This window comes from Grampus griseus (genome assembly GCF_964374135.1).
Source record: "Grampus griseus genome assembly, chromosome: 11".
NCBI classification, from domain to species: domain Eukaryota; kingdom Metazoa; phylum Chordata; class Mammalia; order Artiodactyla; family Delphinidae; genus Grampus; species Grampus griseus.
In genome coordinates this window covers 91,807,235-91,833,678 of record NC_139005.1, presented here as the reverse complement: position 1 = coordinate 91,833,678, position 26,444 = coordinate 91,807,235, and the positions used below count along the sequence as shown (strand labels likewise).

Genomic DNA, 26,444 nt, shown 5'->3' with positions numbered 1-26,444 from the left:
TTAACAGTAATAACCGCGTCTCCAGCACAGTGCTTGGGCGGTTTCATGTTTATAAGGGCATTTCTTCCTTGAGGGAATTGTCATGGGATGGGGTGGGTGGATTGGGGTGGGAAAATCTGATCGCAGTGTCTGCGATTCCCTCCAGACTCCAGCCAGCCTGCACTGCACCCCATCCCCCGCTGGACCGTGGGCCCCAGCTCAAATGCTCAGAGCTTGTGTTAAGGCTTAGTGACTTCTTTTTAGGTGGTCTTCTTTTTATTAAGTCTGCATTTTTTGGGGTATGCCAGGGAATACAAGATATATTTCCTTATTTTCACAAACCCTATGACAAAGGGAGGTACTATTATCATGAGCCCATTTTATACAGGAGGAAACTGAGTCTTTTACCCAAGTTACCCAGCTAGGAAGTGATGGAGACAGGAGCCATGTTTTCACTCACTGAGCCAGGCGCCTTCCCTGCTTTCACTCTCTTCACAGCCTCCCCCCACCGCTGTCAGCTGCTTCACTTTCCTCCCCCTCCCCCTCTTCCCTTCCTGGTTGGCCCCCCTTCCTTCCTTTTGTCCATTCCTTGTTGCTCCTAAAGACAGACTTCCAAACCAGGGCTATTGTGTGGGTTTACTGCACCAGCTTCTGGGGAAATGGAACATTAGGCAGAATTTCAAAGGAGGAAAGTCCCAAAGTTTACAGGTTGGGAAGAGGGTTCCAATTCTCTCGCCACAACAGCGCTTACTTGGATCCCTGCCTTGGTCTTTCTTCTCCAAGGCCAGGCTCACCAATCCACAACCTCATCCCGGAAAACCCCATTTCTATCACGTCCGTCAGCCAGAAGAGTTGAGAAAACATATTAAGGTCACATTCACGGACTGCAGCCTTGGGCACTGCAAAGCATAGAAGTCACTCCCTCTCAGAAAATCATCCTCCTCCAATTATTATAGAGACAGGAAATGTCAGCCCTCAGTCCTGCCATGGCCATTCTGGAGCCGGGAGAGTAAGAATTGATCTGTCTCTCTTCATGTCCAAAAATGTACAAATTGACCCAAGGGAGGGAGCCAATGCTCTCTTAGCATAATAGATCAAATAATTAATTACTACAAAATGAACGCAAAGTTCTGAAGACTGAGGAATATGAATCTCCCATGGAAACTGACTTTTAAACTTTTTAAAATTGAAGTATAGTTGGTTTACAATGTTGTGTGAGTTTCAGGTGTACAGCAAAGTTTCAGGTGAATATATATATTCTTTTTCAGATTTGTTTCCCTTAGAGGTTATTACAAAATATTGAGTATTGTTCCCTGTCCTGTACAGTAGGTCCTTGTTGGTTCCCTATCTTATACATAGTAGTGTGTATATGTTACTCCCAACCTCCTAATTTATCCCTCCCCCTCTTACATTTTTAACCTCTAATATACCCTTAATGTCTTAGTGGTACATAGAAAAGAACATGTGTAACATGTATGTAAGCTACAAAGTATAACAAACAGCTGTGAACCTACCACTCACACCTTGAGTACTGCTACACATTACCCACCATCTGTATCCAACTGTCTTCCTCCCCTATGTGTTTCCTGCCTCCCTCCCGGAAGCAACTTCTATCCTGAATTTTGTGTTTGCTATTTTTTCTTCATAGTTTTTGAGCTTTATAGAAATAGAATCCTATCTTCTGAGACTTGATGTTTTTCATTCAGTTATGTTTCTAAACATCATTTGTGTTGCTGCGTGTTTCACCATTGTGCTCTAATCAACGAATGAAACTACTATTCTCTGGACGAGAGTTTTGGATGGATAACCTCTGTTGGCGGTTATTGCAAAGAGAGCTGCCGTCTCCTGGTCCCATGCAAGAGTTCACTCTTGGATCATAAAATACACAAATGTTCAACTCTCCAAAATAATGGAAGATGGTTTTCCAAAGAAACTGAATTAATTTACATTCCTCTTATTATTACTGAGCATCTTTTCATATATTAATTCGCCCTTTATTTTCTCCTCCCTGGTGGAATACATATTCATGTTTGTTGCTCACTTTAAATATTATAGAATTGTTTGTATTTTTCTTTTCTAGATGTGGGAATTCTTTAATATTTTAGATACTAATCTTTTGTCATTTATATATCTTGCAAATATCTTTTAGTTTTTGCCTTATCTTTTCCCATGCATCTTTTGATGAACAGAACTTTGTTTGTTTGACAGAACGTAGTCAAATGTATTAATATTTATTTTTCTTTTATTGAAGAATGTCTTCCCTACTCCAAGATTAGATAGGTAGTATTCTATATATCTTCTCAAAGCATTGCTTTTCTTTCCTACAATCTAATATATCTAAAACTGCCTTTGGGAATTGTTTGACTTAGGGATTCAGTCTCATTTGTTTGGGATTCCGTACAGTTGAGCAATTTACCCAAGTACCATTCTTTGATTTTCTTCCTCCTTTCCCCTACAGATCTGCAAAGCTACTTCTATCACTATCGAAAATCATGTACGCATGGTATTCCTGGGCTGTCTGTTTTGCTCCGTTGCTATATTGTCAATCCCTGTCCCAATATCACACCATTTTCTTTTCCATTGCTTTACAATGTCTTTTTTTTTGCGGTACGCGGGCCTCTCACCGTTGTGGCCTCTCCCGTTGCGGAGCACAGGCTCCGGACGCGCAGTCTCAGCAGCCATGGCTCACGGGCCCAGCCGCTCCGCGGCATGTGGGATCTTCCCGGACCGGGGCCCGAACCCGTGTCCCCTGCATCGGCAGGCGGACTCTCAACCACCGCCCCACCAGGGAAGCCCTCATTGTAGTTTTGATTTGCATTTCTCTAATGATTAATAATGTTGAGCATTCTTTCATGTGAAACACTGCTTTTCATTAGAAGGTCAGGAAGGGGGCATGCGTAGCATTTTTCCAGGAAGGATGGTAACATCTCACCAGTGTTTTTGTTTGTTTGTCTTCCGCCCGTCCCTGCACTGAACATGCACCTCTGGTACAAGCAGTTACTAATCAGTCAGGAGATACTTCTCGGTTACCCTTGCTGTCTGGTGTGTCTGGACAGCGTTTCTTATTTGAGCTGAAAAGGGCTGCTGCTTCACATGTGCCTTCTAAAAGTCTCTTGCAAAATGTCTCTTCTGGCCCACGTTAACCTGGGGGATATGCAGGGAAGGAAGTTCTTGGAAATATAGTTCCAGCTTAGCTAAGTCAACACAAGTCCAAAACTTATGTTCACCTTTTGGTTTATCATTTGTTCTTGCATGTCAGACTATCCCTCTAGGGCCATTCTCCCTCTTCTCGAAGCATGTACTTTAACGATACTTTTAGTTCAGGTATCTTTTCTTTTTTTTGTTGAAGTATAGTTGATTTGCAGTGTTGTGTTAACTTCTGACGTACAGCGTAGTTCAGGTATCTCGATGGCAGAGCCTCAGTTTGTATCCACACTTGACTTCATTTCACCTTCATTACTGAAAGAGAGTTTTACTGAGCATACAATTCTAGTTTGAAAGTTATTTTGTCTCAAAAATCTGAAGATACAATTATATTGGCTTTGGCTTCCATTGATGCTGTTGAAAAGTCCACTTCTCATTCTAATTGTTGTTATTTCGTAGCGATCGCCACTTTTCTCTGACTGCTTTTAAGATCTTCCCTTGCACTTCCATGTTCTGTAGTTTTGAAATATTGCAGCCAGTTGTGACCACTTTTAATTGATCCAGCTTATCCAGACATGCTTCATGTATCCATAGGTTTAAGTTTTTCATCAGTTTTGAAACAGTGCATCTGCCGTCTATTTAAATGTTGCCTCTTTGCCATTCTCTGTATTTTCTCTTTCTGAGACTCTGATTTTTTAAAAAACTCTCATTCTATTGTTCCTATCTCAACTCCATTTTCATACTCTCCAACTACTTGTCTCTCTGTGTTATATTCTGGGGAATTTCTGATTTTATCTTTCAATTCACTAATTTTCTCATCACCTGTGTGTAATATATAATACTATCCAACTCATCCATTGGGTTTTCTGTTTCAACAGATGTACACACACATACTCCTGTACATAGGTATATGTACAAGTTCAATATATATGCCATCTTTCTTTTGCAAATCTGCCTGGTCATTCACTTTAGCTCATTCATTTTTATGAGTTAATCCTTCATTTCTTTAAACATTTTAGTCACGCAGTTCAATAATCTGTAGACCCTGAGGGTCTAAAGCTATTATTTATTGTCACTGCCTATTGTCACTCACAGAGTCAGTGATCTTTGACTAGGAGCTTTTTGCTTCATCTTTTTTTTTAAAAATAAATTTATTTATTTATTTTTTTGGCTGTATTGGGCCTTCGTTTCTGCACACAGGTTTTCCCTAGTTGCGGCGAGCAGAGGCTACTCTTGCGGTGCACGGGCTTCTCATTGCAGTGGATTCTACTGTTGCGGAACACAGGCTCTAGGCACTCGGGCTTCAGTAGTTGTGGCACATGGACTCAGTAGTTGGGGCTCGTGGGGTCTAGAGCACAGGCTCAGTAGTTGTGGCGCACGGGCTTAGTTGCTCTGTGGCATGTGGGATCTTCCCTGACCAGAGTTTGAACCCATGTCCCCTGCATTGGCAGGCGGATTCTTAATCACTGCGCCACCAGGGAAGTTCCCATCTTTTTTTTAAAATTATTATTTACTTATATATTTATTTATTTTGGCTGTGCCAGGTCTTAATTGCAGCATGCAGGATCTTTAGTTGTGGTGCGCGGAATCCTCTGTAGTTGTGGTGCGGGGAATTCTTAGTTGCAGTATGCAGACTCTTAGTTGCGGCACACATGCAGGATCTAGTTCCCTGACCAGGGATCGAACCCGGGCCCCCTGCATTGGGAGCATGGAGTCTTACCCATTGGACCACCAGGGAAGTCCCCTTTTTGCTTCATGTTAATCTGAGTGACTCCTGTTAGCCTCAACTGGGGACACTTTACTCCAGAGGGGACTTTCTTCTGCTTCTGCTTGGAGACGGGGACACCACTCTCTCAGGGTCACTTCAGCCCTTATCCCCAGACCTTGACCAACCCCAAAGCCCCTGGTCCAGGCTCCCCATGTCACGGCCTCCCCTGGGGCTCAGCGTTCTAACAGCAGCACTGCCTTTGCATATTCCGGAACAACCTCCCAGATGCTGTGGGTTCTGGCCCCAGCTCTCATGGGAATTTTCTTCAGTGGGGGTGGGTGGTGGGGTGGGAGGGTCATTGGAGAGCCCCGCCACTTCTTATCGGGCTCATGATTCTTTGAAGAGTGTGTGCTCTCTAGGGTCTCGATGCTCTGCAGCAGCAGGGTCCCTCAGCGAGTCTGCTCAGGCAACATGTTAGAAGCCAAACAATTGAATTTGCCGGTACATAGTTTGCATGGTCTGTTTAAGGACTTTTTTTTTTTTTCTTTCCCGGTACGCGGGCCTCTCACTGTTGTGGCCTCTCCCGTTGCGGAGCACAGGCTCTGGACGCGCTGGCTCAGCGGCCATGGCTCACGGGCCCAGCCGCTCCGCGGCATATAGGATCTTCCCGGACTGCGGCACGAACCCGTGTCCCCTGCACCGGCAGGCGGACTCTCAACCACTGCGCCACCAGGGAAGCCCTGTTTAATGATTCTTAAACAGATGTTTCTAGTGCATTCTTACGGTTGAATTGTACTCCCCCAAAAGATATGAACCCCCAGTGACTCAGAATGTGACCTTACATGAAGATAGGGTCATTAAGTCAAAATAAAATGATCAGGGTAGGCTGTAATCCAATATGACTGGTGTCCTTATAAAAAGGGGAAATTTGGACACTGAGACAGACACTCACAGAGGGAAGAAAAATGCGAAGACACACATGAAGATGGAGGATTAGAGTGAGGTGTCTACACGCTAAGGGATGGCAAAGGACGCCAGAAAAGTACCAGCAGCTAAGAAGAGGCAAAGAAGGATTTCCCAGCAGGCTTCATTGGAAGCGTGGCCCTGCAGACACCTTGATTTCAGTCTTCTAGCCTCTAGAACTGTGAGACAATAAATTTCTGTTGTGAAAGCCACCAGTTTGTGGTTATTTATTTATTTATTTTTATTTTTGGCCTCGCTGGGCGGCATGTGGTATCTTAGTTCCCTGACCCGGGATCGAACCTGTGTCCCCTGCAGTGGAAGCGTGGAGTCTTAACCACTGGACTGCCAGGGACATCCCTGTGGTATTTTGTTATGGCGGCCCCAGCACACAGATGTAGGGGGCCGTGATGGCCTGGAATAGCGCTTCCACAACACAGGGCTGTGGGGATGAGAGGCACTGGCCGCCTGCCCTTTCTGGGGCTGAAATGGCAAACGGCGGGGAGCTGAGGGGAGAGGGGTCCCCCATCTTCTTGGCTGCATTCACTCAGGATAGCACATCTGGAGCAGTTTCCATCACATGGAGCAGGGGATGGGGAAGGGAGGGGAGCACATGGAGGTTCAAATGCCACAGACTCATTGTTCTTAGAGATTTAGTAGGCTTTTCTAGAATAAACGCTTCTCCACTTCCTGTATGCCCTCAGAACAATTTCCAGAAACCTTCAATGGTTGGCTTTTAGTATCTTTCATCAGTTAAGTGGTTGTGTCACTGGGGAGGGGCGTCCGCCAAGCTCCTCCTGCCGCCCTTCTGGAGGTGATAGCTATTGCCATTTTAGCTGCTTAGGAGAGAAAAAGCTTCAGCTCACAGAGGAAGATCCTGTCATTCTGCTTCCTCTTCCTCCCCAGTGGGGCCAGAGTCTTCCCTCCGCTCACCCCCTACTTACAATGGAGACCACCAACACCACGACCCAGGTCTCTGCCCCTCAGCAGAGCAGCAGCAATAAGGCAGAGGAAGCCCTTGACCCTGGTCATGCAGAGGGCTTGGTGTTGGCCTGACCCAGAGGGCTCCCGGGGGAGTATGACTTCCGTGAGGCAGGCGGCCACTCCTGGGAAAGGGCGTAAAAGGGAGTGACCAGAAGGGACACGAGTGTCGCTGGGTTTCACCACACATGGGGACAGGGCGAGGGAACAGGGCAGCTGGATTAGCGGCCCAAAGCCAGGGCCCCCTTCCGTATATAAATGGCCCCTCAGTGATGCTCATTAATGGGTATTTTCCTCTCTCTCCTCTCTCTCTTCAAAAGACACTATCTTCCTCAGTCTAGCACTTTGAGATGAAATGGTTTATTTAATTCAGAGACCAAATGTAGAGATGGTACAAGCCGAGGCCAGTAGGTCCATCTGGTGCAGAACCAGGAAGTGTGTCCCGTGCTCCCAGCCTTTCTTGGTCCTAATCCTCTCCGAGGGCTCTTTGCTAGGTGTCCCCTCACTGCCCCAGGGATGCCGCTGGCTCAGGGGACCGTGTTGTAGACCTTGTAGTTGTCCTCCTGGGTGATATGCAGCTTCCAGGGGAAGAGGTGCTTCTGGGAGGGGAGACCTTGGGTCCACTTCACCATGAGCCTCACATCCTCGTCTGATAGCAGCCGAACCAGATCCCCCTCGGCATCCTGATAATTGAGGGCGATGTCCTCCCTCTGGAACTCCCGCCTGGGTGGGAGAGATCAGGGTTCAGGAAAGGTCCAGCGGCCTTAGGCCTAAGCGTGGGGGTAGGGAGAGGGGACAGAGGGAGTTTTAGGGCCGGGATCTAAAAATCAGAAGAGGTCAGAGCTGGACACCAGCCCTGTCATCCGAGTGGTCCAACGTCCTACTATACAGATGGGGAAACTGAGACCTCCAGGGGACAACGGGACTTTCACAACAAATTAGTGGTGCAGCTTAAAATGTCTTGTGCATCTATGTGCTGAAGACGTAAGAACCGTCATAGGGAAGAAGAGTGGGTTTTGCCGGGCGCAGAGTAGAGCAGAAAAAAGCCCCTGTGTGTGGCTATGGAGAAGAACCTTTTAAGGATTGGAACCGTCCCACCTGGGGTGCAGGTAGATGGGCGAAAAGCCATCCAATTTTCCATAGGTAATCTGACAAAATGGGTCAGAAGCCCCATCAGACTTGCAAACACCTTGATCCCCAAATCTCACTTCTAGAAAGTCGTCCTAAGGAAATAATCAGGCAAGTCAGCAAATATGTGAATCCCAGCACTGCTCACGGTAGTAAAAAAGTGGAAGATAACTTCAATGGCAACAGAAGGGGATGTGGCTACATTAGTTACCGCGCATCCGCAGAACGATGCTGTGCAGCCAATTAAATAATATTTAAGGGGGAGCGGGGTGCAGGTGGGGTGTGTGCTGAAGAACTCTGAATGCGTGTCAGATAATGAGAGGAGCAAAATGCGAGGGGATTTCACCTCTTTACGTTGTCTGTGATTTCTGACATTCTTTTAAAAAAATAATGAATAGATATCGCTTTTGCAGTCAGGAATATAACTATGCTATTTCCATTCTGTAAAATAACGGTTCATAACTCAACTGGATCTTGGGAGGTGGTGGTTCCCTGAGGGCGGAGGGTCCAAGTCCAAGGTTTTGAACCTAGAGAGACTTTAGCAAATCCAGGCCCACAAACTGTAAGCCCCTTTACCTCTCTGCAGCCCCCCACTCATCTCTAATGTGGAGAGGCGACACCCACCCCTCAGGGCTGGGCTGTGGATAAAACAAGAAGGTGAAATAGATGCAGAACCCCCAGCCCCTGAATGCACTGTTTCCCCTTCTGTTCTCTCCTCCAGGGTGTCTGACGCCCCCAGTGCCTCCCACCCCAGCCCCTCACCTCATGAGCTCCAGCAAGTCCTTGAAGAGTGGGGTGCTTTTGAGGTCTTCCTCCACTGCAATGTCTCTAAGGGGACAAGGGGCAGGGGTGAGGAGGCCGCAGGCTGGAAGGGGGAGAGGCGGATGAGGCTGGCCAGGTCGTGCTGGACCCTGACACCCCGTGACAGCCTTTTGGCTTATCCGGAGGGCGCTGGGAGCCCCTGCGGGCTTTTAAGTGTGTGTGTTTGGTGGGGGGACATGCGATCTGGTTTGGGTCTTAGAGCCCAGAGTGTGATATGGAGGTGGGGGAGGGGTGGGGAGGGGCAGGGAGGCTGGACAGGCCCCTCCTTCCCAGCAGGCCACTAACTTGATGGTGCTGATGGTGTCCTCATAGTAGTAGCAGCGTAGCCAGTTGGTGGGGTCCTCCTCCTCCGGGAAGTCCTTGAGGATCTTCACAAAGGACACCGGGAAGATGCCTGTGGTTCCCCGGACAGTGCCCTGCGGGGGCGGGAGGGGGAGAAGGCACTGCCCTGCCTGCTATCAGCAGAGGCAGCGGGGCCATGCCCCGGGGACCCGCCCCTTTATAATGACAGGACAGGCGGATGAGCTCTGGGTCCCCTCAGGCAGAGGGAGGAGAAAAAGTGGGCAAGGTCACCAAGCTGTTCACCCCAAGGCGTCCATTTTAGAACAAGTTAAGACCTGAATTGATCTGGAAAGCTGCTTTCACCTCAGTCATTTATTCACTCAGTCATTCATTCAAAGGCTTCTTGAGTGCCGGCTACGGAGCAGGCCCTGGGCACTCAGAAGGGATGAAAATCCCTGCCCTCCCTCCTGGAGCTTCCAGTGTGAGGAGGGCGACAGACAAGGCACAGGTAAACAGGTGGACCTCACGGGGACTCAGGTGGTGGTAGGCGCTCAGGGAGAAAACTGTGGGGGGAGGGGTGGGGCCAAGTCACTCATGTGTCCACGGATTCCATCTGCTCTAGACCAGACAGCCAGAAATCTCCCTCCAGCCAGGCCTCTCTCCTAAACTCCATCCAAGACCCAGCCACTGCCTGTGCTTTGTCACCTGTTCTCTTAATCTTCGCAATACTACGGAAGACATATTGTTTCCGCCCCCTTTTACAGACGTATAAACTGAGGCTGAGGTACTACCCTCACTCCTCCCCAACCCTCCCTTCCATCTGAGGCCAGAAGTCGGCCACCATACTGACTCATAGAACTTTCTAGAAAACAAGAAGTCAACAAACATTTCCTGTTTCTGGAGAATGACCCAGCAATACCCCTCAGCTGTAACAGCTCGTAGACTGCCTGAGACAGAACTCCGGGACTGGCGTAAAATCAAAACCGCCAAGTTGCGAGACCAACGGTTGGTCCACACTCCTCGCCAGCCCCTGGATGCCAGGGACCCTCCCCTTCCCTCAATGATTCCAGGACCCCCGGCGGCTGGCCCTGCCTCCTGTGCCATGACCTCCTTCACACCCCACCCCCCAGGAGCCCCGAGAAAAGAGAGCCTTTCATAACTATAGGACTTAATCCAAAAGGCTGGCACCAGGCCAGGGCCTCCCACCCGGTGACCCCCCATCCCCCACCTCCAGTCATGCTATGAACCCTTGTATGGGTCACGCTTGCCGCGTGCAGGGACAAAGCATGGCCAAGATGCCACACACAGGCTCCCTATGGGCCGAGCCCTGAACAGCGGCGCCTCCTTCAACCCTTCCCGGAAACCTGTGAAGAAACGGCCACTGTTAGTTGTCTCCATTTATGGGAAAGGAAACCACGGGGTTGAGTAAGTTTCCCAAAGTTGCAAAGCTAGTTAAAAACAGAGCTAGGATGTCACGCCAGACTCTGGAGCTCAAGTCTCCCTCATCACCTTCACTCGCTCCCTGCGTGGTGAGTAACGTTACCCCAGATTACGGACAGTGCGTCTCAGCTGGGTGTGATTCTGCCCCCCAGGGCCAGAGGTCTGGGGACACATTTGATTGTTGCAACTGGAGGGGTGCTACTGGCATCTAGTGGATGGGGGCCAAGGACGCCGCTAAACACCCCGCAGTGCACAGGTCAGCCCCCCAACAGAGAACTGCCTGGCCCCAAATGCCAATAGTGAACAGGCTGAGATACCCTGTTATAGACAAAGAAATTCAACTCAGAAGGTTAACTGACTTGCCTAAAGCGACCGTTGGTTGGGGTCAGTACCAAAGGCAAGGGTAGGCTCAGAACCTGCTGCTCCAGCCACACACAGCTGTACTTCCTCAGGCTTCCCCGATCCACCTGCCCAGGTCTCCAGGACTATCTTTGGACAGCATCTCTTCCCTGGGGCCTTCTCAGATACCTCCATGTTCTCTGATCCCCTCACAGACTTGAAGTGACTTCACCTCCAACTTAACTTCCACCTCACCTCCATCCTCACCTCCAACCTCACCTCCATCCTCACCTCCAACCTCACCTCCAACCTCACTTCCATCCTCATCTCCATCCTCACCTCCAACCTCACTTCCATCCTCACCTCCATCCTCATCTCCATCCTCACCTCCATTCTCACCTCCAACCTCACCTCAATCCTCACCTCCATCCTCATCTCCATCCTCACCTCCAACCTCACCTCAATCCTCACCTCCATCCTCATCTCCATCCTCACCTCCATCCTCACCTCCAACCTCACCTCCAACCTCACCTCAATCCTCACCTCCATCCTCATCTCCATCCTCACCTCCAACCTCACTTCCATCCTCACCTCCATCCTCATCTCCATCCTCACCTCCAACCTTACCTCCACCCTCACCTCCATCCTCACTTCCAACCTTACCTCCAGCCAGTCTTTGTTGATCTGACTGAGAAGAAAGATCACATCTCCAACTTTGAAATTCAGCTCCAGTTTGCTGTTCCCAGTGAAGTCAAACAGGGCCTGGGGAGAAGGTGGAGTGAGGAGGGAGGGAGCATTCACTGAGCTCCTGCTAAAGTGCTTTACATGCTTCAGCATCCCATTTAACAGATGAGGAAGCTGAGGCTCAGAGAGGATAAGTGACTAGTCTGAGGCCACTCTATTTGTTAGCGGAGGAGCCGGGTTTAGAACCCATGTCTCCCTGACTCCAGAATGGTGCTCCTTCCAGGCCTGCCAGGATAAGCATGAGAGGGAAGGGGCAAGACTCCATGGACTGGGCAACTCCCCATCCCCCAGGCCTCACTGGGGACTCCAATGCCCCCAAACCCCTAGGGCATTGACTACACTGGTTTTGAAATGCCCATTTCTAAGGGTGCATCCCTGGGGAGCTGTGTGAGCCCCTTGAGGGCAGGGCCTGGTCTGAGTCACCTCTGAAGCTTCAGTCCCCAAGGCAGGGCTGACCCAGCAGAGCTTCTGAATGAATGATGGATGGGTGGATTCCCCTTTGCCTCTGTGTGCTCCTCACATGCCCTCCCCTCAGCTGGCTGGGAGTCCTCAGGCGTCCAAGGCCACGGTTGTGGGTCCTTCCACACCCCCCCCAATACCCAGCCGCATCCTGGGCACACAGCAGGCGCCAGCAGGACGGGCTCAGTGGCTGAAGGGTGGAGCTAGGCTGCTGCCCAGTGGTGAGGTACCTCCGCTCGTGGAGCTGCCATGCGGTCAAAGCCGGCGCCTTGTGGGGACGTGCTCTTTCTGTGGAGAGAGAAGAGGGGCTTGTCACCTCTCCTGCTTCTGTGCCCGGAGGAGACCCTCAGCAGAGGCAGGAAAGGCAGGGGAGGGAGAGGGTGTTAAAGATGCAGCTACAATTGCTCCTCTGGACCAGCACACTCCCCACAGCTTTCACTGCCCTGGAGGAGGATTGCCTCCCCTTCTGTGGACCAGGAGGCATAGGCTCAGATATACATTTGCTTAGTGCCATAGCTTGCCAGCCCTTTCACATTACTCCCACACTCAACCCCTAATTTTTCAGCTGAGGAAATGGGCTTCAAGAAGTGCTGAGCTCCACCCCAGGACACAGGGCTGCTGTGGGGCACAGCTGGCATTCAGAGCACACCTGCCTGGGTGCACAGGGGAGATGGCCAGGCACCACACAGAGAGGACGCTCAGAGATACTGGCCAGAGGGAGGAGGGAGGAGTTGTGTGGGAGGGCGGGGCTCAGGAGCCCTGCCCTGGAATTCTTAGCACCAGCAACCTCTTGTTTGGAAGCCCAGCCCTATTTCCGTGGCTTGGAGTTTTGAAGACTTTTTCCAGCTTAGGAGGCTCTGGAGGGAGCTGCGGGCCCTTTGGAATAAGGGAGTGAGTAGCAGCGCCTCCTGGGGACCAGTGTGATACACGAAGGAGCCACCGCCGGCCCCATGGAAAAAAACTAACCAGGGACAAGGCATCCCGGGAGAGGCTGGGAGGAGTGTTTGCAGACAGAACGATCCCTCCTCCCTTCCCTCCTCCCTACTCCCCCCAGGCACCCGAAGCCCTCGGACCATCTCCAGTGGTTGTGAGGCACCAAGCTCTCCCCGTCGATGGCCCAGCCCCTGTCCTCCAGCCCTTACTGTCAAACACGCTTTCTGTCCTCTAGGCCCTACGCTTGATTTCCCAAGCTCACCTAACAAGCCAAACCACCCTGGAGTGCTTAGGTATAGACCTGGTCTCTACTCCCTGCTTCTTTCAGGGAAAATAAGAGCCTTTGCCGCAGAGGCCTCTGGGACAGAGCGCCTGATTAGGAGCAAGTGGCCCAGGGCTCTAGCTGATGAGGGCACAGGGGCCGGTCACTTACACTTTCCGGGTGCGCGGGCGGAGCCGTCGGAGAGCCTGGGGCACCTGCTCCGCGTCATAGGACGACTGGTAGAAGAAGATGCGGACGTCCTCATCCATCAGCACCCAGATGGGCAGGCTGAGGAGGTGCTGCGTTTGGGGAGGATGCAGGACAGGTGGGGTGGTCAGCAGAAAGCTCTCAACATCGCAGCCCAGCTGCTCCATCCCCGTCCCCCATGCTGGGCCCACCTCTCTCCACTAATGGTCCTCTGCCTGATAACAAGTAAGACATATTTTAAAATCTCGGTAGGCTGAGGGTAACACGTCACAAGGTTTGCCCCTGGGTTCAAGGTCAGGAGGGGGCCAACTAGCTTGAGAACAGTTCATTTGGAAAAGACCCAAAGGCCTTCAGACATGACAATAACGGTGACGACAGGTAACGTGATGTGGTGGTGACTGTCCAGGCACTGCACTGAGTGCCCCACGGTGTGACCTCGCTCCATCTAACAATAACCTGGGAGTGAGGGCCAGAAAGGTGAAGGGACCTGCCCAGGGCCACACAGCCTAGTGAGTGACACCCAGAGCCGTCTGCCACCAAGGCTCATCCCTTACATCAAAGCGAGACAATGGTGGGGGACGTATTCCCCCAAATAACCCAAATTAACAACAGTTAGTGGAATTACAGCCTAAAAACATGCTTCCTGATACTTCATCTCATATCACAGTTGGGGAAACTGAGGCTCAGGGTGAGAAATTGCCCGGGCCGGTGGGCAGAGCTAGGAAGTGGTGGGGTCGGGACTCTCAATCAGATGCTGGTTACACCCACCACAATGCAACGACCCTCAGGCTGTGAGGATGCAGAGTGCCCAGGACCTGCCAGGGTCCCCCCAAGCTGCCCGCTGCACGGGTCCCCAGGAGCACTGTGATTGGCTTTGAGCGCTACCGCTCCAGAGGCACCCAGACCCCCTCAGAGAATTCCACGGGGGCAGCAGCATGGGGAGGGGCGGGAACTCCTCTCCAGAGGAACTGGGAACGCAGAGCCTGGAAAAGACACGGTTGTCCTATAGGGAGGGCAGGGGGCCAGCCCAGAGATGGGCTCAAGGGCACAGAGAGAGCCAGGTGATGCCCGGGTTAGCATCCCAGCTCTGCCGCCCATCTGGGTGACGTGGAGCAGGGGTGCCTCTGTATGTTCATTAATACAATGGAGGTGATATTATTTCCCCCGTGGAATTGTGTAAAGATTAAATAATTGAATACGTGCAGAACACTTAGAACAGCATTGGGCATCTAGCAAGGGCCCTATCCAAGCTGGATATTATCATTGTTGCTGTTACTTTTATTACAATACAGCACAGTGGGTAAGAGCACAACCCTGGAGTCACAGAGATGTGGGTTCAAATCCCATCCTACCACATATGTACACTACCAGATGTAAGGTCGATACCTAGTGGGAAGCAGCTGCATAGCACAGGGAGATCAGCTCGGTGCTTTGTGACCGCCTGGAGGGGTGGGATAGGGAGGGTGGGAGGAAGGGAGATGCAAGAAAGAAGAGATATGGGAACATATGTATATATATAACTGATTCACTTTGTTATAAAGCAGAAACTAACACACCATTGTAAAGCAATTATACTCCAATAAAGATGTAAAAAAAAAATCCCATCCTACCTACCTAACTGCTCTGTGACACTGAGTGAGTGACTCTACCTCTCTGTGCCTCCATTTCCTCACTTTAAAATAGGGATAAGAGTATTGAACTCATAGGTTATTGAGGGAATTAAATAAGCCTATTTATTTATCCAATAAATATATATCAAGAGCCTCCTTGTTGCCAGTCAGAGCACTCCACATAGTTCTAGGCAATTGTCATTGTCACGCGAGCCCTATTCTTCATGAGCACAGAGGTGCGACCGGTGGGTAGAAGTCACAGGGAGTCGGGCTTTTCTAATAGCTGTCCGACAATGGACGAGCAGCCTGGGTCAGGGGAGAGTGGTAGTGAGCTCCCCGTCTCTGAATGTTTCAAGCCCAGGGTGAGGTTACCATAGTACTGATTGGCCTCTGAGCTTCGAGGAACCCACTCAGACACAGACAGGCAGAGATGAGATCCTTCAGGCTGCTGGTTGCCAAGACCAGGCGTGGATGGAAGAGCTCCAGCTCCACAGCCCCTGCTCCCTCCTTCCAGCCCCGCTCGAGGAGAGTGGAGCCGCCGGCTGCCCAGAAGGAGCAGCTGTCACAGCGCCCCCTGGAGGGGAGATGCCTCCAGTACTGGAGCCCGTGGGCTTTCCCACCCTACCTCTCCTCTGCCCAGAGCCCAGGATTCCTGCAGCCACTGGGGAGGGCAGGCGGCCACCTCCTCCCTCCCCCACCCCCTTTATACTCCTGGGGTCCCCTCATTCCACTAGGAGTCATGCTCTCTCACATTCTGGAAGCAGGTTCACAGTTTACAAAGCACCTTCCTGTCCTTTTCTCAATAGATCCCAACATCACTCCCCTCCTGTGAGACAGGAGAGCTGGGGGCACGGCTCCATTTCATAGGTGAGAAAACCAAGTCCTAGACAGAATGAGCAAATAGCCCTAAATCACCCACTCAGTGTCAGAGCAAAGACCAGAGCACTTAGCTCGGTGCTCTTTTCCCGTAAGAGTAGAACAGGGAGGCCTCACTGTCTGTGACGATGCCTCTGGGCTATGAAGAGGGCTTCTCGCCCCAGTTTCCTAAGGTTGTCATCAAGCCAAGGTTTGCATGCCTCTAGTGATAGGGTGCTCACTACCTCACGAGGAAAACTATCCCTCTCTTGCCCAGCTCTAATGGGTGGAAGGTCTTTCCTGACCAGCCTGGCTCTCTGCCTTTAAGATGTTCCTTCCTCTGCGTTCCCGTCCTCTGAGGAGGTAGACAGTTTACAGGTTGGGGAATACACAAGGGCATCCATCCAAGGCCCATGCATGCAACTAAAATCCAGCCTGTGGCCTGTTCATACAAAGGTGCTATGTGACAAAGCCAGGGCCTTGGTCTGCCGTGCCCTTGTTATACAGACCGTATCCCTTTATGGTTTCATGACCCACCTGTCTGTATTCCCCCTGGACAGCGGGGACCTTGGGGCAGGCATTGGATCCTATTCTCCTCTGTACCAGGACACCCGGCACAGCCATTAGATTTGTCAGTTCAAAGTGTGGCTCTCTGAACTTTCTCCATTGCTCCTGTCCCATCCCCAGGAACCCTGAGGACACATCCTGTTTCTCTCCCTAGGCTTGGCCTTTAAGGATTGAAGATGGGAACCATCAGAGCAGAAGAGCCAGCCCTAGTTCCCAAAGCCATGCCCAGGGATGGTGCCTGGGCCCCGCCCATTCTCAGCATCCTGGGCCCTCCCAGGGGCCCCCTGGCCTGGCCCCTCTGTTACCTTCATATAGGCGTTGAGGGCAGGTATCCTCATCTCGGCGATCTCCTGTTTCACACCCACGTAGACTTTGGCTGAGGAGACACAAGAGCTCTCCTGGGAATCTGACCCAAGAGTGTGGCCTCTGGGCCCGGAGCTGCCCACCCGGGCCAGGAACCCTCCACACTGGCTCAGCGCTTTTCCCTTTCCTCTTCCCACAGCGCTGCGGTGGCCACCATCCAACGTGCATTTTCTGAGTTGTACTATCACCAGTTGATATTTTTCTTGTTTTAATTGTTTATGTATTGCCTGTTCCTACACACACACACACACACACACACATTCTTCGCTCTGAGAGAACAGGATCTTTGCAATGCTCATAGCTGTGTTCTCATCACCCCAGCTGCACATTCGTGTCACCTGAGAAGCATTTAAAATCTCATTGCATAGGACTCACCCCAGAACAATTAAATCAGAATCTCTGGGAGTGGGACCCGGCCTCAGGATTCTTCTTCTTCTTCTTCTTTTTTTTTTTTTTTTTTTTTTGCGGTACGCAGGCCTCTCACCGCTGTGGCCTCTCCCGCCGCGGAGCACAGGCTCCGGACGCGCAGGCTCAGCGGCCATGGCTCACGGCCCCAGCCGCTCCGCGGCACGTGGGATCCTCCCGGACAGGGGCACGAACCCGCGTCCCCTGCATCGGCAGGCGGACTCTCAACCACTGCGCCACCAGGGAAGCCCATCAGGATTCTTTAAATCTCAAGGTACTTCCAATATGTCACCAAGGTTAGGAACCATGGTGTAGAATAATGCCCAAATCGATAAATATTTGTGCAGTGGATGGGTGAATCATTCTTCACAAGCAAGGCAGAGTGTTTGTGGGGAAAGGGAAAGCGATGACGGCTGACCAAAGACAAATGTCCTCTCCAGGAGCCTCAGGTGGGGGTCCTGGGAGAACTGCCCACCCAGAGAGCCCCCCAGAAAGCAAATGTGAGACGGGTCGGCTTCCTGCTGCCCGCTGCCTGTGAGACACACCGGCTGGTGTCTGGCGGTGTAAGGAGGGTAGCGTCTGAGGTCTGGGGTAGAGAGAGACATTGGGGAATTAGTAGCCAGAAAAGGGCAGTTAAAATCACAGGCACGGGTCAGATTGCCTATGGGGGAGTGAGAAGACAGAACTGAGGATGACGGTACAGAGGATGCCCGCCTTCCAAGGAGCACCAGAGGAGGCAGAGATCTTTGAGGGGCCTCGGGGCTCAAGGAGGCTTGTGGCCAGAGTGCCCACTTAGGACACGTGCTTGTTTAAAGACGGAAGAGAACCGAGCCCTCCCGTGGCGAGGACTGGCAGAGAATCAGAAGATAAAGGAGAAGGTGAGTCTACAGGGAGGAGAGGTCAGCTGAGATCAAGAGGGACCCCTCCTCCCTGCTGCTCAGAGAGGGGGAGGGGGCGGGGCGGGGCCAGGGAATGGGCGAACCCCTGGGAGACAGTCTCCTCCCTGGGGCTGGATGCTGGACACTGGAGGCAGGGAACCTCGGGCACTGGCTGAGGAGGCAAAGCAAGCAGACACTGGCAGAGAGGAAAGCAAGCTGGAGGCAGGGTTTGGAGTTTGAGGAAGGGAAGGTCAGGAAGTGTCTTTGCTGTTTAGGGGAACGGTGATTGGATGCAGCCTGCAGCGTGTGCAGGGCACAGCCAAGACCACTCCGTGGACCCGAACCCCCACTCTGGTGGAGTTTTCTCCTGCTGGGCTCATGCAGGCTGGCCTTGAGAAGCCAGAGGTTTGGGCCTGTCCAAGGTGAGGATGGAGCAGGGGAGGCAGGTCAGGAGACAAGCGGTGAGGGGACTGTCCAAAAGCAGAGGTGCGCGCCCACAGCGTCCCAGCAGAGCAGGGAAGCAGGGGGAGCCGCGGGGACCTGGGGAGTGAGAGGGCAGCTCCCCCACAGGGGACAGAGGGAGGGCTGGAAGATGAGTCTGTGTTTAACGTGGGAGACACGGGGATTCCTGTCTCGAAGAGGAGAGGCCCGGGCTGATGCGCTCCGAAGCTGGCGGTGGATCGCTGAAGCAGGGCGGCCGTAACGCTCATTGGAGAGCAGGGGGTCAAGGGCTGTAAGTCCGGAGAGCCAGAGGTGGCAGCCCATGGCTGGCAGGAGGGGGGCCGTGGACTAAATGAACGGTTTTCACTAAAATAGAAGGGTTTGTGCTAAAATAGAAGCACCGATCAGCGCCCGCAGAACTGGGAGGAGAGGCTGGCGGGCGCCGCTCCATCCTGGGGCAGCCCGTTGGTGGCCTACCTGGGAGCGTGGGAAGGATGCAGGTGTAGGGGCTGGCCTTGTTCTCCGGCCCGAAGCGCTCCTCCAGCTTGCTCTGCAAGGCGTAGAACTGGCGGTAGCGGCGGTAGATGAGGTACTTAGACCCCCCTTTCGTCTTCACCTCGATGACAAAAACCTAAGGAGGACAGAGGCCAGGGGGTGGGGTCTCGCAAGCCAGGGGGTGGGACCTCATAGGCCAGGGGGTGGGGCCTCGTAGGACAGGGGGTGGGCCTTTGCAGACCAGGGGGTGGGGCTTTGCAGACCAGGGGGTGGGGCATCGCAGGCCAGGGCCAGAGCAGGGGAGAGGTCCACAGGTCCTAGGGTCAGAGCAGAATTTCTCGACCTTGGTATCACATGTGAGGCCAGGTAATTCTTTGTCGTGGGGACTGTCCGGTGCACCGCACTGCGTGAAGCAGCATCCCCGGACTCCAGGCAGTAGACGCTCTGCCCCAAGTGTGATAGTCAAACCTGTCTCAAGACATTCACTGCCAAGCGTCCCTTGGACGGCACAATCGCCCTGTTGAGAACCCCTGGGATAGAAGTGAAGAGAGGAGAGCGCTGGAGGCGCAGAGGTCAGAGGGTGAAGGTCCAGGGGTCTCTCTTACAAAGTGGCTGGTGAAGCCTTTCTTCTCCTCGATGTCGGCGATGTTGGCTGAGGTGGCAATGTCGTCGGGAAGCTGGTTGAAGTCGCTGAGGGAGGCGGGAGGAGAAGAAACCTGGTCATCACCCTGCTGTTTTGGGTGGCCCCTGGGTGTGAGGCCCCGTGCAAAGTGAACCCGTGTACCTGCATTACCCTGTTCAACACCCCTCTCGTGCCAGGCAGCGACACAGACCAGACCTTGACAGTGAAGGCATTTGGAATCGGAGCCATATATCAACAGCCATAGGAGAGTCTAGCAAATCGCTTTGGGGCTGCGTTATTCATCCGGGAACAGGGAATCAAGCACCCCTGCCTATCAGACCCTGTTCTAGGCCCTGGATCACAGGGGTAAACAAAGTCAACACACACCTCCCAGGGAGAATGGCTCATTATACCCGGGGGGAAATCCTCACAGAGCAGGTGACATTGGAGCCAGGTCTAGAAGGCTGAATAAGAGTCCACCAGGTACGACCGGGGAGGGGGAAAGGCCTTCCGGCAGAAGGAACAGCATGTGCTAAGGGTCTGAGGCCCCAGGAGTGGTTCCAGGTCTAGTGTGGCTGGAGTCTGGTGTGATCGGAGACTGAATAGGCAGATGAGGCCAGGTTGAGGAGGGTCTCCAGTGCTGAGCTGAGGAGTTTTATAGGCAACGGGGAGCCATGTAAAGCTTCAGAAGAGAGTGAAAACACAATAGGACCCCGGCTTTAGGAGGCCATCTGGGGTGGCTGCATGGAGAGGAAAAGGAGGGCAGAGACTGAAGGGACAGAGCGCCCCTAGGATGCCCTGAAGGGGTCCAGCTGAGAGAAGATGTGTCCCTGAGCCAGACAGTGGCGACGGGAGGAGAGGACAGACACAAGGGACACCACCCTTGGCAGGCACTCTTCCATTTTTGTGTCCCCTGCTTCTTCCTGCTAATCAAGCTCTATTTTTTTTCAGGGTGGCAATGCCTAGCCCCAAGGTGATAGATGACCATTGGTCTGAGCCAAACATACTAATCCCATTGCTGTTTCCCAGACCCCCTTGCAGCTAGGAGCAGCCCTACGAGCAGTTCTGGCCAATGAAACCTAAGAGGAAACCTAGAGGCTGTAGCAGCCTCTAGGAGAGTGTTCACTTCAAGATCCAGAGGATTGGACAAGGCTAGCATGGTCTCCTGCCCTTTCCCCTTCTGCCTGCCTGGAAAGCAGGTGAGACATCTGGAGCTGCAGCAGCCACATTGCATCCATGAGGCAAAACCATGAGACTGATCACAGGAATCTCTGGAACGCTGGTCCTGAAGTCACTGAGCTGCAGAACCAGCTGTGACCTCTACGTCTGGACTTCTCGTTATGTGAAAACATAAACCCCTGTTTGTTTCAGCCACTATCAGTTCCTCTGTTCTCTGCAGCCTTATGCATATCCGACAGACACACCACTACTTTGTGAGTCATTCCAGAGTTACGACCAGCAGGGTTTGGAGACGGTTTGGACGTGGAGATGAAAGAAAGGGCAGTGTCAGGAGTGACACCCACATGTCACCCGTATTCTGACCAGGATGGGTGGGTGGGGGGGAGCCTGGTTGATGGGCTCAGTTTGGGGCATGCTAATCTGAGAGATCCCTTGGGCACACAGGTCGAGGTCTGGCAAAAGGTGGCGTGTGGCTCTGGAGTTCAGCGTGGGTGGGGCTGAACCCCACTGGAGTGGGAGTGGTAGAAACCATCTGCCCTGTGACTGCTGGTTAAGACCCCCAGGGAAGAGCAATCACTGAGCAGAGGAGGGGGCTGAGAGGGGCAGATGGAGGAAGAGGAAAGGGACCGCTAAGGAGATGGAGAAGGAACAGTTAGGGGTCTCTGAGTCCAGCCGATTGTGAACAGATGAGGAAATGAGAAGCAATTAGCAATCCTGTTACTGCTGCAGCGATTGGGAAACAGAGTGGGAGTGGGGGGCAGGGCTGCCCCGGCCGAGCCTCAGAGCTGGCTGGGACCTCAGTCGATATTGGTTTCAAAGTCTACACACCCAGTCCCAGCCCTTGCTGGTCCCCACGTGACCTGGGCTGCTTGGGGTCTCAGGCTACCTCAGGACTCTGGAGGCTGGCGGGGAGGTGACTCAGGGTGCCAGAGGGCGGGAAGAGGAAAGCCCCAGCACTTCCAGAGCAATTTGGTGGCGGCTGGCAACCTCCCCACTCACTTTCCACACATGTCCTGTGGTAGCACCCATGGGAGAAGCTTCCTCCTCCACTTTCTCCCCTGAGACTGTGCACTTCCTGGGTATTTCACCTGCAATAGGATGGGGGTGGGGCAGGAAGAAACCAGAGAGGTAGAAATGGCCCCTTCCGGGGAATCAGGAGGGTTGGGTAATAGTAACTACAGCTAACGATTTCCTGAGCACACACCGAGCACCAGGTGCCTTCTAAGACAGCGTCACCTTCTTCCAGACAAGGAAACTGGGGCACGCAGAGGTTAACGAACTTGCCCAAGTAAGTAAAGAAGCTGGGATTTGGCTCCAGAATTTTGTTCCCAAACACTGCTGCACTGGCCCTGGTCTGAAAGCTCCCAACAGCTTGCTGCGTGAACTCAGATGAACCGCAGCCCCTCCCTCCCAGCCTCAGTCACCGCATCCAGAATAATAATAATAACGTTGTTAGCACCTACTGTAGCTCAGACCCTGTTAAGAACATGAGGACATGGCCTCTGCCTTCCTGGGTCTCATAGTTGAGTGGAGGAGTTGGACAAATAATTACCTAATTTCAGTGGTCCTAGAAGCTGTGAAGGAAAAGCCCACGATGTTTCGAGCTGCAGCAGGAGTCTGGCCATTATTGTATTCCCTCAACAAATTGGTAGTCGTGGGCAAACAAGCTTGGCAAGCAGAAAATTCTAAGACGAGGGTGACGTTTATCAGAGAGAGAGAATCAGGGGTCCTGTGTATATAGGACAAGGTGCGCTCAGATCGAGGATGGTAAGGGAGGGCTTCCCAGAAGAAGTGGCACCAGGTCAGGGGGAGAAGTAAAGAGGACCTGGCCTCAGGATGACAGGCAAGTGAAAGAGCGAGTGCAAAGACCCCCAGCCATGCAAGAGGAGGCACGTTATGAGGGACGAAGCCAGCGAGACAGGCAGGGCCTGCTCACGAAGGGCCCCTCAGCCTCACCCTTTGGTGGTGGGGTGAGGAAGGGGTTACGTCGGGAGACCTGTGTGTCATGGGGCGGGAGAGCACAGGTGAAAGATGAAGACCTGAATTCGCGCTCTGCTGTCACCAAGGTCAGCAGCCTTGGGGAGACTCCTCTCTGCACTCTGGCCTCTCCCCGACTCCAAAATGGGGACCATGGAAGTATTTACATCCCTGGAGGGTTCAGAGGTCACATCTGTAACAAGCACAGCTGGAGAATCCCCACGAGAGCAGGGACCCTACTCACTGCTGCATCCCCAGGGCCCAGAACAGCCCCGGCACATAGTAGGTACTCAGGGAGACGCAAGGCCACTCCCTGTGTCTGTCTTTCAACAAGTCTGCTTTGCGCCACATGGAAATAGCCTGGCTGCCAGGGGGTTGGGTGCGGGGAGCTGAGCCTGGAAGTTGCTGTATCAGGGCGACGCCAGGGGTGCAACAAACCCGGCTGCAAGTCCCACTAGAATAGCTGCCCGCTAGACACCTCAGCCGGGACCCCTCTGAGCTGAAGTCAACTCAGAGTCCATAGATTCATATCGTTCATGAGAAGTGCATTTTGGGGGCCTGCACGGGAAGGGCTGAGTAAGGCGTGGAAAGACCCTGAGGCAGCAGCTAGTTCAGGTTTTGTGCTGCCTGCACACAGTAGGTGCTCTAAACATGTCTGTGGGAAGCAAACTCCCTCCCCCCATGGCAGTCCTTTCCATCTTTAGACGTCTCGGGTCTTAGAAAGTCCTACTGCCAGAAATCTACTGCCCTCCCATCGCATCCTCCGCTTCGGCCTCAAGCATCGGGGCTCACTTTCAGACAGGCATCCAGGTGCAGGGAGGCTGAGAGACCCCAGGGCCTGGCTCTACAGCTCCATGAAGGAGGGGAGCAGGGCGCCTTTCCTCCGTGGAGGGCCAAGGACATCTGCAAAGGGACGGGAGCGGGAGGGAGGGGACACACTGTCCGGCTGGCCGGCTCTGGTCATCCTCTCTCTGACCCGCGTGCTCTGAGAAATAGAAGTACCACCACCTCAAACGGCAGCTGTTTTCCGAAGGTTCGGGTTGGCGCGCCAGGCCCAGTCTCCAGGGAGGACTCGTGGGCTGGAGGGGCTGGGATCTGGTGGGAAAACCTCACCCCAGCCCCGAGCACCACCCTCTGTGGCTCTCAAAGGCCACTCTTGAACTACCCTCCAAGCATTTGCTTCTGCTGCCCCTCCCGCCATACACACAAGCCTTCGGGAATTCCACCCCGGGTTCCACTTCCAGCCACAGACTCCCCCACAGGCCCTCTGCTGCCCACTTCGGCCCAGAGCAGCCTAGCCCATCTCCAGTGACCCTCAGAGCCACCTCCACACTGTTACCACACTCTGATGTCACCTGCTGGTGTCACCTGCTGTTCCAATCCAGGAGGGCAGGAGCCAATCCCTGTGTCCTCAGGTCCCCCTAGAGCTCGGAGCACAGGGCTGGCTACTGAGGAAACATCCAGAAAGTGTCTCCTGAGAAACGAGGCGAGGCCCTGACAAGGCTGTGCTCTGAGCCCCAGCCTTGCCATTCATTCCATGTGACCCTCAGTAAGTAATTTATTCTCCTTGGGGGCTCAGTTTCCTCACCCATACAGTGACAGGATTGGACCAGAAGGATCTAAGAACGTTTTCCAGCTCAGTGGTCCATTCATGCCTTTATTCCTTCATTCATTCACTCACCAGCATTTACTGAGCACTTAGTCTGTACTGGCATTGTTCAAACCCTGGGGATATAGCAGTTATCAAAAGACATAAATACCCTATGGGACTTGCTTCTAATTGGGGAGCCAGTGGTAAAGAAAACCAATGAGTTGAGCATAGACTATTATGCCTGCAATGTAAGGACTACACAGGAAAAGGAAACAGGGCAAGTGTTCAGAGGGGGCTATCAAGGAAAGCTTCTCGGTGGAGGTGATATTTGAGACAAGCCCTGGAAAAGAGCCAGATTCTACGCCTCTGTCTGAACAGGAAATGAAAAGCCATTACTGAACAGTGTGGAGCAGCAAGGCCCAGCCTGGGCCCCAGGACACCTGAGTTCCCGTCCAGACTCTACCACCCACTCCTGCGTGACCCTGGGAAAGTCACTCCCCTCTCTGAGCCTCAGTGTCTTCATCCGTGCCTGAGGGAGGTGAGCCATGACTTGGAGTTTCCTTAAAACAGTTCTCAGAGCCTGCATTTCTGAGTATTTGGGTTCTGACTCAACTCCAGTCTCTCAACTTTCGACGTTGTTAAGGGGCTGCAGGAGGGCAGGCCTCCATCCCCCAAGGCCTGCCAGGAAGAGTGAGGAGGCCCCGGGAGGGCAGCGCCCCTGCACTCACCTCTCAGCACGCAGCTGTTGGGCCGTGGCCATGGCTGTCAGTGGTCCAGGGGAGGGGGTGGCGGAGGTTCTTTCCCAGCCAGGTCCAGGCTGAGTTTGCCCCTCACTTCCCTCCAGCCACCCTGCGTCTCGGCTGTGGTCCCAGGAGTCCTCAGGAGCTGCCTTTAGGGAAACCCCAGCCTTGCTTCTCTCAACTCTAGAAGAGGCTCCTCCCCCAGGCCCTCTGGGGCTGGCCTGTGGCCCACACTTCCTCTTCCTCACCTCCCAGCTCTACCACAAGTGGGGAAGTGCGCACCCGCTGACACTGGGTATGCAGGAGTGCACTGATGTGGGGGGTGTTGGGGACTTCCTCGATGTCAGTTCTTGGGGCCAGGCTTCAGTTGGGCATCAGAGACCTCCTCTCCATCAGAGATCGGGTCCCTGTGCTGGCTCAGCCACCATGGGGACTTATAACCTTGAGGAGTCACTTCACATCCACTGACTCATCAAATCCAGCCTGCACCCCTTCACTGTTGAGACTTACCCAACCTATTCCCTAGGCCTGGAGTGCTGGCCTCCACCTTGCCTACCTTCCCAAAGGCCCAGGTCAGAAGCCACCTCCTCCAGGAAGCCTCCCTGGTTCCCCCAACGAAGTTAGGGCTTACAGGTGCTTGTGTCATATTAGAGTGTGAAGGTTGGTTTATGCTTCCGTCTTCCCCTTTTCCTGGAGCTCTGGGCTGTACTTTCCTCATCCCTAGATCCCTGGGCCTACACGGGCCTGCCATAGCCAATCCTCCCTACAGGGCTGTCACGTTACAAACCTGATCACACCATTCCCTGCTTAAACTTTAACTGCTTCACCCTGCACTTAGGAGAAAGTCCAAACTTCTAGCCCTGTCTGCCTCCAAAGTTCTGAACACCCTACTGGCTTCCCCAGCCCCCTCTCCCGGGCTGTTTCCTTCCCACACTGGCCTCTAGTCCATTTCTAGAATGTTCCAAGATGTTTTCTCCTCTGGGTCTTTGTGCATGCTGTTCCCCTGCTGGAATGTTCTTCCCTGTCTCCTTTAGGGCTCGACTTGGAAGTCACCTCTTTAGGGAGATCTTCCCTGAACACTCACCCTGCATATGTCACTCTCTCTCTGATATTCTCTCCCCGATCCCTGTACTTTTGCTTTAGAGCATTCGGAACTATTGTAACTTCATGTTTGTTTGTGCATTTGTATGTTTGACCACTGTCTTCCCAGCTAGCGCAGTGCCTAGCACATTGCAAGTGCTTACCCAATATTCAGGAAATGAACACAATGCTTCTAGTTGGTGATCCTGTGGCCCCTCTAACATGTCTGGCTATTGGATTCCGAGGGAGCTCT

At 52.8% G+C, this 26,444-nt stretch overlaps 1 protein-coding gene across 1 annotated transcript; it reads right to left on the bottom strand.

Annotated features, from left to right (window-relative positions):
* Positions 1-6,726: 6,726 nt before the first annotated feature.
* On the bottom strand, positions 6,727-25,267 carry NCF4 (neutrophil cytosolic factor 4). The gene is made up of 10 exons (XM_082666846.1): positions 25,100-25,267; positions 19,608-19,692; positions 18,985-19,138; positions 16,726-16,796; positions 13,353-13,480; positions 12,217-12,274; positions 11,447-11,545; positions 9,008-9,138; positions 8,663-8,728; positions 6,727-7,495 (listed from the first exon to the last, which is right to left on the bottom strand). The coding sequence occupies exons 1-10, from the start codon at positions 25,129-25,131 to the stop codon at positions 7,300-7,302; spliced, it is 1,020 nt and encodes a 339-aa protein (XP_082522972.1). The 5' UTR covers positions 25,132-25,267; the 3' UTR covers positions 6,727-7,299.
* Between the last annotated feature and the right edge of the window lie 1,177 nt (positions 25,268-26,444).

Bases quoted from the DNA above. Each gene is read 5' to 3' on its own strand.
- NCF4 (XM_082666846.1), bottom strand. From the start codon at position 25,131: ATGGCCACGGCCCAACAGCTGCGTGCTGAGAG. The intron at 16,797-18,984 runs GTAGGCCACCAA...GTGTCTCCTCAG, and splicing joins CATCCTTCCCACGCTCCCAG to CCAAAGTCTACGTGGGTGTG. The intron at 9,139-11,446 runs GTAAGGTTGGAA...CCGCCCCCGCAG, and splicing joins TCAACAAAGACTGGCTGGAG to GGCACTGTCCGGGGAACCAC.